General features: G+C 38.6%; 1 protein-coding gene across 4 annotated transcripts in view; it reads left to right on the forward strand.

Moving 5' to 3' along the window:
• Window positions 1-17,417, forward strand: part of ADCY1 (adenylate cyclase 1) — a 144,229-nt gene that overhangs the window by 58,280 nt on the left and 68,532 nt on the right. For all 4 annotated transcript variants that reach the window (XR_010470219.1, XR_010470220.1, XM_005510172.4 and 1 more), the window contains 2 exons: window positions 631-749; window positions 13,849-13,960. Coding sequence is in view for 2 of the 4 variants with exons in the window: in XM_005510172.4 (XP_005510229.2) it covers window positions 631-749; window positions 13,849-13,960 (231 nt within the window). In the remaining 2 variants the exon portion in view is untranslated. The remainder of the gene's footprint in view (window positions 1-630; window positions 750-13,848; window positions 13,961-17,417) is intronic.

Raw genomic sequence — 17,417 nt, forward strand, 5'->3', positions numbered from 1 at the left:
ACCCATGAATATATGGAAAAACTATGTATGCCTTTATGGTCAATACTTACAAGATCGAAAATATCAGAGGTCCTTTTTGTGAGGTTGGTGATCCATGCCTAAAATCTCTCTGAGTGTATAGCAAGAAGAGATGTGTTAAACCAGGGGTTTGTACTGATGCATTCCATTACTGAGCTGGCTGGAACAGACATTGCCACACTGGATAAGATGCAATTAAAACTGCACCCTTATTACTGTTCTGCTGATTCAGACTGTGTATAGATCTGTCATCCACTCTCCCTGCTTAATAAGCAGCTGTCATAGTCCTTGTAATGTAACACATCCACTAGATTCAGAAATAGGACACACAAAAGGATAGCAAATGATTCTGGGCAGTATTTCCCAGACAGATAAATGTTACTAACAATAAAGTAAGTTGTTATTATTAGCATTGTGATGTTAATGAAAATTATGGACAATTATCTGCTCTTGAAGCTGTATCTTCCCTTTCTGTATAGTTTCTTTATTTTATTTATTTATTTATTTATAGTGCATAAGACTTAAAAAAGATTCCTACACAGGCTGTAGAAGGTGGAGGGAAATGGTCACACACTGCTCCACAAAACTGATGTTGTTTATGTTTTCTTTTAGGAACGTCTCTTGATGAGTCTTTTGCCCAGGAATGTTGCAATGGAAATGAAGGAAGATTTCCTGAAGCCTCCTGAAAGGATTTTCCACAAGATTTACATTCAAAGGCATGACAACGTTAGGTAGGAATGATATGTCCCAAGAAATAATTTTAAAAAAAGAATATTCAGTACAAATACAGTGACATGCAATTGCAGTCAGGTCGTACAGAAAAACAAAACAAAACAAAAAAACACAGACAAAAAACACAAACAAATGAACAACAGAAACCCCCCTAAAACCCACAAACAAGCAGTACAATGAAGAATGGTCATTAATGCAGAGGAGGAGAATGGGCCCACCAGGAATAATTAATTGTCTTCTCAGAAGATAATGGTGAATCAATAAATGATTTAGAATAGCAGTGCTGGGAGGCAGGTATAATTATCGAATGAGTACTCATGCTTTTTGCACTGTATTATGTTTTGGGTGAATAGGAGTATTTATTTAACATGGTAACTTTTACAGATTTATATTTTCCTGATAGTAAGATAGGTTACTTCTAATGCAATAGATTTTCTGTGTAACAGCATGGAGATGTGTAAAGAAAGTGCAATGTAAACTAAAAAAAATGTGTGTCTGTCCTCCTCATATGACCATTTCTACTCAGAGGTTATTGGCTGAGGCTCCATTCTACTTCTTGCTCTGTTCAGTAACAGACTGTTGTGCAAGTGCCCTCATTTATACTGGCTGTTGTTAAAGTGCATTCTCATTTGCTATTCTTCTCTGTCCTCCAAACCAAATTCCTTGTAAATCTTGCCTGAATGGTATTGTTTTATCATACTGTTTCTAGTTATTTTTTCTCCAAGTGCCTTGCTTCCACACTAAAAACAGTGTCGGAGAGGTTTACTTGGTGCCACCCTAGCACTAAGCAAGGTGCAAGCTTAATAAGTGGTGCTGCAGAGCTACTTTGGTTTGCACTGTGTACTCATGTGGCAAAGGAGTAAACTCCATTAGCACCTCCTCCTCTCCCTCATCAACTGTTAAGTTCCTTCTCTTGGAGTTCAGTCTACCATTGAGCTGACTAATATTTGCAAGGATCACTTTTTAGTGACTAAGCTGTTGCAACTAAAGGCATTTGTGTCAGTGAGGGAATCAGAGATGGCTGCAATGGGGGTGTTTGGAAAACAGAAAAATGAGGTCAGTTTTACACTGTAAAATTAAACCTTACTCAATTTATTCATTAGAAGCTCACTTCTTGCTAATGGTTAAACCTTACGTAATTTTTATCATCGTCACCACTATGTATACAAAACATTTCATCTTTAACAATCCAATCTGAAGTTAGATCTAAGTGTACAGTACCCCAGAGTTCATGCTGCAAAGTTAGTATTATTGGTTATGGTCCTTGATGGTTCTCAATTGCCAAAGTCATACTTGAGAGCTCCTGAAGGACAGAATTCAAAATCAAGGTGGATTGTCTTCCTCCTTCTCCAGTTTTTCTTGTTTATGCCTCATGCTTTTATCTTGTTCTCCCCTCCAACACCATTTTCTTTTTCTTCTTTTTCTTGCCAATCTTTTGCTTTTGGATGATGTCCTGTCTATTTTCAGTCACTTGTGCTTATCTTGTCTGCTATCTGCCAAATTTCTGTTGCTTGGGTGCCTTCTACTGTCTTTGTCCCTTTTGTGATCACATTGCTTGTATACTTACAAAAATTGTGTCTAGTTATGCTGTCACGGTGCTGTAGAATACATGTATACTACTGTTGGCTGCACTTACATTCAGATTAAAGGCAAGCCAATGATAATTATATCCTGATTAGCACATTTATAACTTCTGATTGTCACAGGTCTGCATTGGTTGCAGTATGGGTAGTCTTCTTAAATGGTATTGCTTTGCAGCTGAACTGGTTGATTATAATGCTTCTGAGACCTCTCCCTCACCGAGATCTTTTTGAAATGTAACCTCAGGAGTACCCTTTTTGTTTTCTACATGAAATGATGTTTCACATAACCACTAAGGCTGCTATGGCTTCCTGACTGCTTTGATGTGAAGTTCATAAAAGATTTTGAACCTGAATACCCCATCTGGAGAGGTGAATTCATTCTCTGACATTAAGATGGTACTTTTGGGGCTAGTGGAGGCAAAGTAAGACGGTCTCATTTTAGTGTGAAAGGAAAGATCCTCAGGGAAGAGAACTGAAAACAGGAGACGTCTCCTCACCATCTGTACTTTAAGAAACTGTATTACATTATATTTCGGTAATGCAACTACTGTATTAATTAAAGAAAAAAAAAAAAAAAGATAAAGGGGGGCATAGTGTCCGAGTAAATACCCAACAAGATGTAGCTAGCAGGTCCCGATAAACCAGTTTCATCATAGGGACTGTGTGACTCTTCTGATCTGAATGATGCCAGGGAACTCCCTACAGGTGCCACCCTGACACCAGTGTGGGTGACAGCACTGCAGCATCCCTCCAGGAAGTGCTGCTGGGTGTGAGTGCCAATAGTAAGATGTGGGCTTTACCTTTTTAGGAGATGAAAACAACTTTTTTTCTTCTGAGTAGTGGCAGTTTAGTGCTATGCTGGGCAGACCTAAGAGACCATTCCCATATTGTCACAAGCTGCCCTTTTCACATGAAGCATTCTGTAAAATGTGACTTTTAAAACAAACTAACAAAAAAACCCTCTATTGTTCTAAACTTCTGGAGTTTTTAACCCTAGAGCTACACAGTGGAAAATAGAAAATGAGCTGCACTTTCAACTCTACTATTGCAATGCTCTCTTTTTCTCCCAGCAAATATATGGAAGTGTCAGAGCCTTATCCTCCAGAAAGGATAGGCTGGAGGAGGTAGGCATGCAGTTAGTAAACTACACAATTTTTCAACAAAATAAAAGGAAAAAAAAAAAAAGGGGGGGGGGGGGGGGAGGGAAAAGGGAAAAGGAAAAGAAGGAACAGAAGGAACAGAAGGAAAAGAAGAAAAAGGAAAAGTCTCACCAGCAACAAAACCCATCTGTTTCAGTCTTCTAAATAGCTGCATGAAGGAAAAAAAAAGCCCAAAACAAACAAACAAATCCCATAAAAGAGCAGCAACAACAACAAATCTTTAAGTATTAGATCTTGCATGTGAAAAATAAGAGATTCACACAGGTAGCTTCCTCACCTTCTCCCAGAAAAACGCAGGCTGATACATTACAGTCATATATATTTATATATATATACACCCCTGCAAGAATTGAATAATGGACTGGGAAAAGATACTGGCATATTTCAAATACATGTGGTAACAGCCCTGGTTTATCATTTAGCTGATAAATATTTTACCAACTATCAAATAATTGTTCAATGACTGCCTGCAACTGACCAGACCCCTGGAAGGGAATGCAAACATGCCTCTCCATATTGAGGTCAAAGCCCTCAGTGTTGTGTCATGCTTCAATAAGCTATTCCTACATCTGTAGTAAAGTGAGGATTTTATTTTGCTTACAGATAGCTTTTTTCAGTTACAAATCACTTCAGACCACCACCTTAGTATCCAGGATTTTATTTTTATTTCTGCAGTACAAAGCATTAAACTCCTTCAATATCAATTGAAGATTTCTGTGTGGAGAGGGTGCCAGTTTAAAACTTACTTTATATTTCAATTTGAGACATTTCTAAGGGCATCAATGAATATAGCCCATAAATGAGCACTGAATAGATGGCTTACTACAACAAATTACAGTGTCATCAAAGTAACTTGCAAGGGCACTGGGAACTGTAGTGGTTTGTGGGAAAACCCTTCTTTCCTCCAAAATGCTCACACTTAGCAAATGAAAAATTCCCGCTAAGAGAGACATGTGCAAGCTTGTACCTTAGGGAAAGTCTTTTATATAACTTTACTGAAAGTGCCAGAAGTGCAGAGGAAAGATGAAAGATTGCAGCTTCCATGTTCCTCCAATGCCAGAGCTTGAACTTCTATAATTTACTTCCAGTAGAAGCAGATCCTTTGCACAATGCCTATGCTTACTGCTTTAGCTTTGCAGAAACAAATACTGACAGTCCACAATCTGAAATGTAGTTTGGCCCCTTTGATCTGTAACTCTTTATTTTTTATTTAGCTTTTATATTTCCAAATTAATGGCTCTGAATATTTTGTTTATGTTAACTTTTTATCACCTTTATTTGCATTATTCCCCTTCCTTTTATTTGGTTTCTCCTAGTGCAGTTTTGTGGTGGTTCTGCAATTTTTTTTTGGCTGTATTTGGAGATTAAGTGAAACATAAGGAAATAACTGCTCTTTTCCTTCATTAACTGTTAATTTTTGAAGAACATCAAAGCTCTCTATTTAGCAGCAGTTTCATATCAAAAAAAAAAAAAGAAAGATCAGTAGGCACAAATTCACCTTATTTTGGAAGCGAGATAATGGTACAAAAAAATTTTATTATCCATTCCAACCCTCTCCATGTATTTGTGCATGAGAAAAGGGGAACAAGAAATATTTCCCAGGGAAGTTTTATTATTTCCTGTGTCCAGAAAAGTTTACTGGAAGTTGATGAATGTGATGCCCATCTACAAGAAGGGTTGGAAGGAAGATCCAGAAGATTATAGGCCTGTCAGTCTGACCTCGGTGCTAGGGAAGATCATGGAACACACCATTTTGAGTGCCATCACGCAACTCAAAACAAAACAACCAAGCAATCAGGCCCACTCAGCATGGGTTTATGAAGGGCAAGTCCTACTTGACCAACCTGACCTCCATCTATGACAAGGTGACCCACTTAGTGGATGAGGGAAAGGCTGTGGATGTTGTGCACTTAGAGTTCAGTAAAGCTTTTGACACCGTATCCCACAGCATTCTCCTGGAGAAGCTGGCAGCTCATGGCTTGGATGCATGTCCTCTCCTATGGATAAAGAACTGGCGGGATGGCCGGACACAAAGAGTTGTGGTGAACAGAGTCAAATCCAGTTGGTGGCTGGTCACGACTGAAGTTTCTCAGGGCTCAGTACTGCAGCCCGTTCTTTATCAATGACCTGGATGAGGGGGTTGAGTGCACCCTCAGTGAGTTTGCAGATGACAGCTAGTTAGGTGGGAGTGTTGATCTGCTGGAGGGTAGAAAGGTTCCTTAGAGGGATCTGGATCAGCTGGATCATTGGCCTGAGGCCAATTGCAGAGTCCTGCACTTGGGTCACAACAACCCCATGAAATGCTACAGGCTTGGGGAAGAGTGTCTGGAAAGCTGCCTGGAGGAAAAGGATCTGGGGATGTTGATGGACAGCTGACTGAACATGAGCCAGCAGTGTGCCCAGGTGGCCAAAAAGGCCAACAGCATTCTGGTTTGTATCAGGAATAGTGTGACCAGCAGGACTAGAGGAGAGATCATTTTACTGCATTTGGTGTGGTGTGACCCCACCTCGAATACTGTGTCCAGTTTTGTGCCCCTCACTATAGGAAAGACATTGAGGTGCTGGAGGGAGTTCAGAAGAGGGCAACAAAGCTGGTGAGGGGTCTGGAGCACAGGACTGATGAGGAGCAGTTGAGGGAACTGGGGCTGTTTAGCCTGGAGTAAAGGAGGCTGAAGGGAGACCTTATTGCTCTCTACAACTACCTGAAAGGAGGTGGTAGCGTTGTGTTGGTCTCTTCTCGCAAGTAGCAAGTGACAGGACAAGAGGAAATGGCCTCAAGTTGTGCCAGAGAAGATTCAGATTGGATATTCGGAAAAAAATATTCATGGAGAGGTTTGTCAGACATTAGAACAGGCTGCCTAGGGAAGTGTTTGAGTCCCCATCCCTGGAGGTTTTTAAAAGGTCTATAGATGAGGTTCTTACAGACATGGTTTACTGCTGGAGTTAAGCTATGGTTGGACTTGATGATAGCAAGTGTCTCTTCCAACTGAAATGATTCTGTGATTCTATGATTCAAAAAAAGTTCAAGAGATAGAAAGTGAACACTGAACTGCTACCAATTTCTTAAGCCTCTGTCACAACAATTTCATTTAGCCTAATTTTTACAAGTGTGAAATAGAACTGTCTGCTTTGTAAGAAGATATGTTAATTTCAGGCAACATACTTTCTGGTTCAAAGCTACCACTAAAAAGATTCCTCATGGCCATTTAGAGGTTGTTGACCCAGTCTGAGGCCAGAGCACAGTCTGCAGCAAATGTACATACAAATATGCATACAAATCCTTCTGATCTGTCCTGTCTTCTAGAAAGCATCAGGATTAAAAAAAAAAAATGGGATTTAGCTTATCTATTCCAATGTTTTAAAAAGCCATGATCATGACACCTATGAACAGGCTTTTTTGCATGTAGGTCTTTCTGAGCTCATGAGACTTCCCAGTTAACCAGTTTTCATTAATGATTTTTCTGTAAAAACAACCCTCCCTTTGTTTTTAACTTTAATAGCTCTCTTTAATTTTTTGAGAGCACTTGCTTCTTCATTGTCACAGTGAGTTATAGATAAAGTTATTAATAATTTTCCCCTATGGTTGATCTTTAAGAAAAAAAATAACAAAAAAACAAACCAAAACCAACCAACCAAACAAAAAAACCCCAAAACAAAACAAAACAAAACAAAAAACAAGACCTACAGGTTCCTACAGGTTCCTTTCTGGGGCAGCATGTGCCATTAAAATATCATTTTTAGTTGTACTCTAATTAAACAAATGACCCAAGAGGAAAGAAAAAACAGGGCATTCAACTCCTCCTTATTTTGCTGAGTATTCGTTTATATACAAGTGGCTCCATTGAAATCGGCAGGACTATTCAAGTGCATAAAGCACATGAATGAGTGCTGTTAAAAGTGAACATTTACCACCTAACAAGCTCTTAAATGTCTTGCGTAACTTGACAGGCATTCTGCTTGTAAACACCCCACAGAGTAAAATAGAAAAGGCTTGCTCCATCAGTACTCGCAGTTGGGAAGCAGTTAAAATCTCTTAAACCAAACCATAGGCTTTCCAAATAGGTGCAGCATCTTCCTGCAGTGCTGTGGGAAGGCTGCAGAGTCACCGGGCAGGTGCTGGCTATGCTGGCGTGTAGGGATCACAGAGGAGAAAACAGGAATACAGAGGGTCATAGAGGGATGACTCAGTGCTTGCCAATACAGAAGTGCTCCAGATCATCAAGGAGTATGAAATAATGATGTATGTAACCTGTATGCCTGTGCTGAATCAGCTCAACTCCTTGTTTGTGACAGAGATGAGAGAAATGTCTGTTTATGTTTTCTTTCCTGCAGTTGCACACTGTATTGTTGCTTTGATTTTGTTCAGAATTTTTATATCAGAAACAATTCGAAACAGCTGTTTGCATATCAAATCAAATACTCCAGGTAACTTTAAGAAAGATTCTTAGGAAACCTCCATTAAAAGTATGGCTCATGGAGTCATAGAATGATTTGGGTTGGAAGGGACCTTTAAAGTTCATCTAATCCAATCCCCCTCTCATGGTCAAGGACATCTTTTACTAGATCAAATTGCTCAAAACCCTGACCTGCCTGACCCTGAACACTTCCAGGGATAAGACATCCACAGCTTCTGTGGGAAACCTGTTCTGCACTCATAGTAAAGAATTTCTTGCTTGTATCTAATCTAAATCTACCCTCTTTTAGTTTAAACCATTACTCCTTGTCCTGTGAGTACAAACTCTGGTAAAAACTCTTTCATTGTCTTTCTTATAAGCCTTTTTCGTGTATTAAAAGGCAGCAATGAGGTCTCCCTGGAACCTTTTCTCCAGGCTGAACGACCCCAACTTTCTCAGCCTTTCTTCATGGGAGAGGTGTTCCAGCCCTCTGATCATTTTCATGACCCTCATCTGGACCCACTCTAACAGGTCCATGTCTATTGTGCTGAGGACCACAGAGCTGGATACAGTGATCCAGATGAGGACTCATGAGAGTGGAGTAGAGAGGGAAAAATCATCTCCTTCAATCTGCTGGTATGCAAGTATCTTATACATCTTGAGATATAATTGGCTTTCTGGGCTGCAGATGCACAGTGCTGACTCGTCTGATATTTCATCCACCAGTACTCTCAAGTCCTACTCGCAGGGCTGCTCTCAATCTATTCATCTCTCAGTCTGTATCCAGGTTTGGGATTGCCCTGACCCAGGTGCAGGACCTTGCACTTTACCTTGTTAAACTTCATGAAATTTGCATGGGTCTACTCATCAAGTGTGTCAAGGTCCCTCTGAATGGCGTTCCTTGCTTGTAGTGTTTCAACTGCACCACTCAGCTTGGCATCATCCGCAATCTTGCTAAGAGCACACTCCCTCCCTCTGTCTATGACAGTAATAAATAAGGAGGGAAATGAATAATCGAAAGAAAAACACTGCTCTTCAATGCTTACAAATCTGTATTTACACATTAAGATACAGGTATCTACCATATATGCTTTGTTGCAGCGGTCTGACATACAGTCTTATACCAAATTTATGTGGATTTTAGAGCTGAGGCATGTTGTCTGTATATAGAACATCTAGCAGGAACTGTTCATTGGTAATTGTAGATGCAATTACTGTACACTGTACAGTATTTAAGCTTCACTCTAGCAATCAACATTTTAAAAAATGTTAAAACTAAAATATTATTATACAAAAACACAAGTAGTTTTAAGCTTGGTTTACTAAACGAGAGTAAGACTGGTCAAAAGTTTCAGAAAATAGCCACAGAAATGCTAGAATCAAAACGGGGTTTTTGCCTTGCTTTGAGAGTGCTGCAAGAAGTAAGGCAATGCTAATGCAGGTGCAGCTGCAACTACAAGCAGTTGTTAGCTATGATCAGAAGATGTTACAGGAACAATGGGAGTTTTAAGTCATGGAGGGGGTAATCATAGCTGTTACCCTGAGAGAGAAAACCAGTAGCAAAAGCATTCCTTGCATCTCAAATGAAGCCATCACAAGGAAAGATTTCAAATTAGCCTCCATCTACTGCTATTTTGTGCTTTATTAATGCCCAGTATATATTCCTCTCATCTTTTGTAAGCAAGCAGGTAGCATTGGGAGTAAGCAAACCTCTAACCCAGGACAGCACTCTAGCAGACTTTAAAATCGAGAGCAGAGCAGAAGTTTGACAAAGCTCTGCTCAATAACTAGATACTTTTTCCCCTAGGATTTAATTAGAATATTGACATGCTGTTGTAATTTATGATGCTAATAACTTGTCTGTCTAAAAGCTGAAGTGATTTAAGTTTTTATCTAATTAGCCAAACTTCCTGATCCTGTGAACTTGTTGGTAAAACCTTGGTATGACTGAAAATACAGGAGAAATGCTGAATATCTCAAAAAGCATAGTCTTGCAGGATTTTTGCTGTAGCCCACAAGCAAAAAGAGTGATAGAACCTTGGGATCCTTTTGCTCAGTTGTGGAACGGAGGAGTAAGAGCATTACTGAGTCTCTAGGCAATGAGGCAACACCAGGCTTAGCACTGAGATAACTACTTAACCTTCCTAACCCTCACATTCACACCGCTTGTCACAGAGAGTGGTGCTTGAATCATGTGCAAGCTATGCTGCTGGACAGAAATACCCTTTGTTTTCACTTTCCACTTTCATTTCTCTTCTTTCTTTAATAGTTGCAGTTTAATTGAGATTGTTGTTTTGTTTTGTTTTTCACCAGAGTGCCCCAATGGCATTGTTAAGATTTCTGTGGAATTAAAGCAGATAGAGTCATATCCCTGAATGGTTGTTAAGAGAAACAATTGTTAATGAGTAGCTTCTCACTTGCTGTTTCTATATATGCTAATGCATGGGGTTTTTTTAATGGCAATCACTGTGAAGTGTTCCTTTCTACACTATATCATTACGAGGACTCTCATGCAAAAATAAGGTAGCCCTAGTTTACTCTGCTTTAATCGTCTCTGAGGATGTTGAACCTCCATGGCAATTAGTGATTAAGTTACTGTGAACCAAGACTACTTTGCTTTTGAATGGGTGCATCTACTGGAGTGATTAATGCACCTTAAAACTGACATAATTTTTGTAGTAGCTTTGTCTTAGCTTTTCTAAATATATAAATATTAGTCATGGCCTACATTTAAGAGTCTTATTATTTTTGTGTGAAGATGGGCTATTTGACTCCATAGTCAAAACTCTGTGTCGCAGACCAAGATGCTGTCAAAATTTGTTTTAGGACGTCATACAATGAAGAGTAAGTAGTGGCACTGCCACAACAACACTTGCAGCCCAAGTAGTAAGGGAAGAGGCAACAGATGGACACGAAGAGGTAAAGAAGTGCAAGAGACAGTATCGGTCAGCACAGTAGCTAAAATAAAATGAACTGGCTAATGAGTTTCAATGCCATTTTTAGAATATCGGAGCTCCATGTGTGTGAGAGGGGGTCACCCGCCTCAGGACTGCTACCCCTGAATGGCAACTGACCACGGAAGCAGCAGGTTCTCAGTCCCAGTTGCACTTTGGGTCTGCAAGGCTGTTTCCTGTAATGTCTGCTGAAAAATCAGTTTTGGTCATTTCTATTTCAGCCTACCTTCAAAAGAAATGCAGCAGCTGCTATGGTTGTAATATTTTGTGGTGGTAGAAATAAATAATTTCTCTAAAAAAAAAAAAGCAGGGCTTGTACTCACAGCATCTACTGTGCCATGTCCAGTCATGGGAGTTATACTTTGCACATTTTAATAATGCAGTTAGAAATTTTGTAAAAAAAAAAAACAATTACAATTTTTTTAACAATCCTTATGCTAAAAAAGTGCATCAGTAATTATGTAACCTAACATATTCCTTTAGCCTTAAGATATATATATGCAGTTAACTGCTGTATGAAGTAATTCACAAGCATAACTGAACTACAACTGTGTCTCAGAACACCGTAATTAAGTATTTTACCTGAAGTTGCAATTACATGTTGAGTTATGTTTCATGGGTATTTTTATGGACTTAGCTTTTTTGTATAATTACCTATTTTTGAATCAAATTCTGAGGGTTAAGCATTAATAGATGCTCTTTCAACATGTTTAAAGGATTAGCAAGGATCTCAAACTGACTTATTAAGGTAGTCGTATATAAAATAACTTTACTTTTAACTGAATAATTGTGCATGAATGTATTTCCTGTGCTTTGTACTTAACTACTTGCAAGGTTTTGATTTAAGTGTACAAGTCAGCAGTGTAATGGTTGCTCTGTTTGCTCTTAAGACATAGTTACATACTATCCACAAACACTGGACATTTCTGGTTTGTGTGTGTTCTTCATTGTTAAAGACCTTGGTAAACAGATAAACATTGCTATTACCTCAAAGGCCTAACCAACCATAAAAGCTAATTTTTTTCAAGTGGATGTTGTTGATGCTGCGGGAGATATTACTGTTACTGTAAATATGGTTACACACACACAAAAATGTGAACTGCCGTATTTAAAATCTAAATAGAAAAATGAAAACAATAAAAATGTAGAATGTGCAAAGGATGAGATGTAAAATGGCAGCTAGCAGAAGCTGTTGTTATAAAATAACATTTACATTCCCCCTCCATACTAACTAAAACTTGGAAACTATATGACATATTGAATTGCAACAACTGTAGTTATATGAATTCTGATGTGAATTTAGTCATAAAGCAAATGGGTTATAAAACAAACCATGTGAAAGACCTTGATGTACATTTAAATACATTTGAAAAATCTTCAAGGAATTTAGGAGGGTAATTTGATATTGACTGATGGTTTTCCAGAAAGACCATCCTGGGGCTGTCAAACAACAAGGATATGAGTCCAGATTTACGAGAATTAGTAGATCCTCAGAAGCAAATGGGCAGAGAACTTTGCTGGTGTTATTTCAGTCTGTTAATGCCTTTTGCCATACCCATCATCACTTGCTTTGTTCACATTCGTGGTAGCAGAGTCACAAATCAGTAAAATTTACTAAATTCTGAATATTTTAAGAAGCCCTTTTGTTGTGCTTAAACAGCAGAGTGTTTCATAAAGCTATTGTTCCCCTGAACCAGGGACATCTTGAGCAATGTTGTCATAAAGCATGCTCAAAGGAGAAGAGAGTGGGGAGACCACCCCAAGGATTAATATGATAACTTAGAGCTTTTATTCGTAGACTAAAGTGGTTGAACTTCAGATGAGTTGGTTTTGTGCTGGAATATGTTACCTAACCTGCTCTGATTAACAAGAGATTTTAGTGACTGGGTTAAATAAAATTATAGAAACGGGGCTGGCTCATGAGTTGTGTTTGCTCTTTTTTGTAGCTTTATGGAAGAGCTCAGACCTGGTTATGTTAAATGGGAAACAGTAGACTTACTAGTCCTGCTTTTCTAGCATCTGCTGTTTTATCTATAGGGTGAAAGTTTGTGTAGAGGAAGAGGAGTAGGTAATGTTTAATTTAACTTACAATTTGCAAGCTAAGTTTTACACTGTGTCAAGTATACCTAAGACATGTAGCATGGGACTGTTTGTTAGCATTTGTATAAATAAAGACTTGTTTGACATCTGTAGTCTGGGTGTTGGAGATAAATGCATTAGGTTTCTGCAGCAGTGTCCGAGCCCCTGCCAACAGATAAAGGGATCTGAATAATTAAAAGGATCATATCTCCATGCTGTTGAGTTCAGGATCTGCACAATAATTTTTATTCACTCTGTCACAATAGTATATGCACTTTTTCAGGTCTCTCCCCTTATCATCACAGATGATAAGTAACTGTTAACTGTTATTAAACTGTTGGACATTAAAACCTTGCTAACACTGATGAAAGCTGGACACTTACCCCAAGACATGCAGCACAGTACAGAGAAGCCTGGCCTTACCCTGTGGATGCTAGCTCCTCAGAAGGAGCAGTAAAACCACATCACAGAGCTACTGTATACAAGTTATTAACTAATTCCTGTTTTTCAGTACTTAGTAAACCTCGTTCAAGGTTTATCAATTTGGCAGTGGAACTCTGCTGGTGAAAAACTGTCTTTGAAATCAATCCAGCTGAGAAAATCCCAGCTGTAAAGAGGAAAAGCAATTGTTCTCTGTACTCCTGGAGTGCTGGTAGGGCAACCTCATGAATGAGGTGCTTTGCCATATGTACACTGGATAAGTGTATAGGCATTGAAAGTGTCCCAGGGTTCTCTACAACAGTTGACAGCACCAGACTGATGTGTATTGGTCTGAATATTTGCCATTTTTGTTCAAACTAGCACTTTATTGGTAGTGTTTAAGGGCTTGTTTGGAGTTTGTGCTTTGCATCACATTCATGCTATAAAAGTAATGAGAATTTCAATGTCTTCTGATACTGATATCTCTTTGTCTTTTTCCTCTTTACAGTATTTTGTTTGCAGATATTGTGGGGTTCACAAGTTTGGCGTCACAATGTACTGCCCAAGAGCTGGTGAAACTGCTGAATGAGCTCTTTGGCAAATTTGATGAATTAGCTACAGTAAGTATAACATCCTTATTTCAATTTAATTTAAATTCCCTTCTGATAAATGATGAATGAGCTATACATGTCAGAAATCTGTAATAGATTGATTTAGCCCCATGTATCATGAATTTCTAGAGCTTCCATTCTTAATTAATATTCTGGAGAGAAAACAGTCTATTTTAATTGTTTAGGAAAGAAGCTTAAGTTGCTATTTTTAAATATACTTTTCTTCCCCCTCCTTGCAGGCCATCAGTGTTTGTCACTGGTTTTGTTTGCACAAAAGAGAGAAAATAGTTCAATATTTACATTTCTGTCCTGCATGGAAAAAAAACAGGATAATGGAAAATATGAATATTGGCAGTATGACATAAAACTACTGTCTGTGATAATAAGAAGCTACAGAGTAAAATTAGTTCTTGATAGAGAGTACTCCTTGTCACAGAAATGATGTTAGTTTTTCAGATAGGCTATTGTAGGCAAAATGGGATCGATATCATAACTGAAGCTGATGTTTTGGGTCATTGCACTTACATTGTACCAGATTCCCCAAGGAAAAGGAAAATGAGAGAAATGTTCGTAGCATATAACTCCTAGCAGTCTAATGGTACCACAAGCATTTAACAAGAAATGAGAGGAATGGATGTACCTGAAAAAGCCACATATCTTGTTTCAAATTTCATTTAACAATATGCTGAAAATGTGTTTTCCCCTTGAACAAAGCATAACTTCATCAAATCTATCTTGTTTGCCAACCATGTCCTCGGAGCCTTCATTGCTGAGAACTATCACCTCCACATAGGTTATGCTTCTTCATTGTCTTTCTTGTCTTCAAACTCTGCACAGCAGCCAAGAGGACATATTTCTTCAGGTCCCAAACATAAACAGCATCCACATTTTTTCAGTCCAAACTCACTTCTCCTTGATGTAGTCTTCAACATGAGAGATCTGAAGTCTGTGGACTCAGTTTGGGTCAACTATCCTGCCTATGTGCCCTCCCAACTTCTTGGACAATCCCTGTTTTTTTTTGGCAGGCCAGTATGAGAAGCTGAAAAGTCCTCGACTGCTTAGCAACAACTAAATCAGTAGTGTATGATCAACGTTATTCATATTATAAATCCAAAACACAGCACCACGCCAGCTACTAGCAAGAAAATCAACTCTATCCCAGCCAAAACCAAGACACTCCCTCTTGATAAACAGCTGTCAAGGACCCCAAGAAGAAATAAGTCTTCTGCTCCGCAAGATGCTAGGGTTGAGGAAGGCCTGTTCTTAGTTAAATGGGTTATCGTTTGATCAAGTGCTTTGTCCTGATTTGTACTAGATCTTCTATTCAAATCTGAACAGAGAGGGATTATTGTGTGTTCCCTTTTTGCATGAAAAACAGAAGATTAACTCAAATGCTGAATAGAGATGCAATGGAGGTGCTGGTTTGGTGTGAATTTGTAACACACTTTGTGTAATTGATTCATGACTGGAACTACTGGCAGTGCCTCATAGAGAGTACAGGTCCCCAGACTAGAGTACTTCAGAGATGTATACCTTAGAAATAAAAGAGACTGCCATAATCATTGGCAAGAGTTTAAATGGCTTTTAAAGTTCAGATAGTCTTCTTACTTTCATTTCATTACTGAATTTCATCCTCCAAATGTCAACCAGACATCTAATAAGCTCTTTTAAAACTTATAATGCTATAATTTTTGGAGTCATCATTGTCGTGAAACAGAAAGCAATGTAATAACACCCAAGTACTGTGACATAACAGGAGATGCCACATGTGCACACACAAATGCACATGGGCTGTGACATGTGACATGGCATTGAAGCCAGGGAGATGGCTACTGCACCGTGCTTGCTCCCTTAGCAGTGGCCAGGTGCAATCAACTGGAGGTCTCAGTGACACCTGAAGCCAGGGTAACAGGCAGATGCCAGCTTTTGGTGCAAGGTCAGTTTGTCAGGGAAAGAAGCATATCAGAGACAGCAGAAGAGCTAAAAAGCCTTGGCTTTTCTGTTCAGCCTTCCTACATTCTTCTTCCACATTTGAAAATAAACCTCATGGTTTCTTTCAGCTATGTGAAGAAGATTTGTTATTTACATGTCCCTCTAGTTCAAACTGTGCTGTATTGGGCTGTGATGAAGGACAGAACACAGGAGCTTTCCTTGACACCTTCTGTTGTGGTAAAGGGCTGCTTGTTATTGTGTCTCCTGCAGTTGGAAGAAATGTGCTGAGAAGTGCAATTTTTCAGAAGGATTATGATCTCTGTGTTAAATCAACTTCTAGGTATTAATTATTAGGTCAAAACAGAGAACTAGGCTGATTTTAAAACAGTGCTGTGCTTTAACATTCAGCATGATGAAGGAGCAAACTGCAGGGACTTTAAAGAAAAATGTAGTGGCAATAGTTACGTTCCCTGTGACTACTAAGGTGTGATGTGTGCGTGTGCATGCTGTGTGCTGCTGCTTCTTAGGAAGCAAGGTCAACTGAAAGGGGCAGTTTATGGCAATCCATGTTAAAAAAATTATCCTGTCTTAAAATTATAATGCTTAAAAAAAAATCCCTGTCGCTACTGTGGGAAGTCTAGTAAGTGTAAGGCAACATACTTGCTGGGACACTTAGGAAGAGCTTTGGCATTTTGGAACATTGACATATTGTAGGAATAATGAGTCTGCTTTTTGACAGTGTAGTTCTGAAGCTGACCAGAAACAGATACTTCTGATGAGCATAAAAAAATTCTTGTAGAGAGATCCAGGACAAGGTAATCCTAAAGTTTGTTCTTCTGACATTTAGAAGCTGGCTTATGCTTTTTAGCATTAGGTTTTTCCTTCTTTCTCTATGCTGTTTCTTTTATTTTTTTTTTGTTTGTTTGTTTGGTAAGGCAAATAGTTTTGCTCTTTTTGAAATGCTACTCCTTATTTTTAAAATCACAGTATCTTCAATGTAATTACAGCTCATGACAGGGAGTTCTGAAAGCAAACCTTAGGTTTCAATTTATTGTCATTCAACTCTTTTGAAAGTTTGCTTGTGCATTCTGTTCAGGGAAGAAAAAATTCAGGGAAGAAAAATCCTGATCTTCTTAATCCCTAGTAGAAATCATTTGTATTTTTATTGTGTCCTTTCTTTTTTATTCACCTCTATAGAAAAAATGTTTTTCAAACGCTTGTCTTGTACATTGCTGCTGAGCCTTAGGCAAAGGGTCAGTAAGTAATATTTTTAATCAGCCTCTGTGTTTTTGTTTTGTTTTGTTTTCTTAGCTGTGTCAAGAGCAGTCAGTCCTTTGCTGTGCTTCAAACTAGCTGTTTCTGCAAAAAACAACACTTTAAGAAATTGATTCTATTGAATATATAGAATGCTTTTAGTTTATGAGAAGATAATTAAAATGTATTTCTAAAATATAAAATGAACAAAGTTTTGTGGGCGGGTTAAGATGGGAAATTTAGTGCTGGAAAACATAAACTTGCAGCATGTAACCCTTCT

The sequence above is a fragment of the Columba livia genome, chromosome 2, assembly GCF_036013475.1.
Source record: "Columba livia isolate bColLiv1 breed racing homer chromosome 2, bColLiv1.pat.W.v2, whole genome shotgun sequence".
NCBI classification, from domain to species: Eukaryota; Metazoa; Chordata; class Aves; order Columbiformes; family Columbidae; genus Columba; species Columba livia.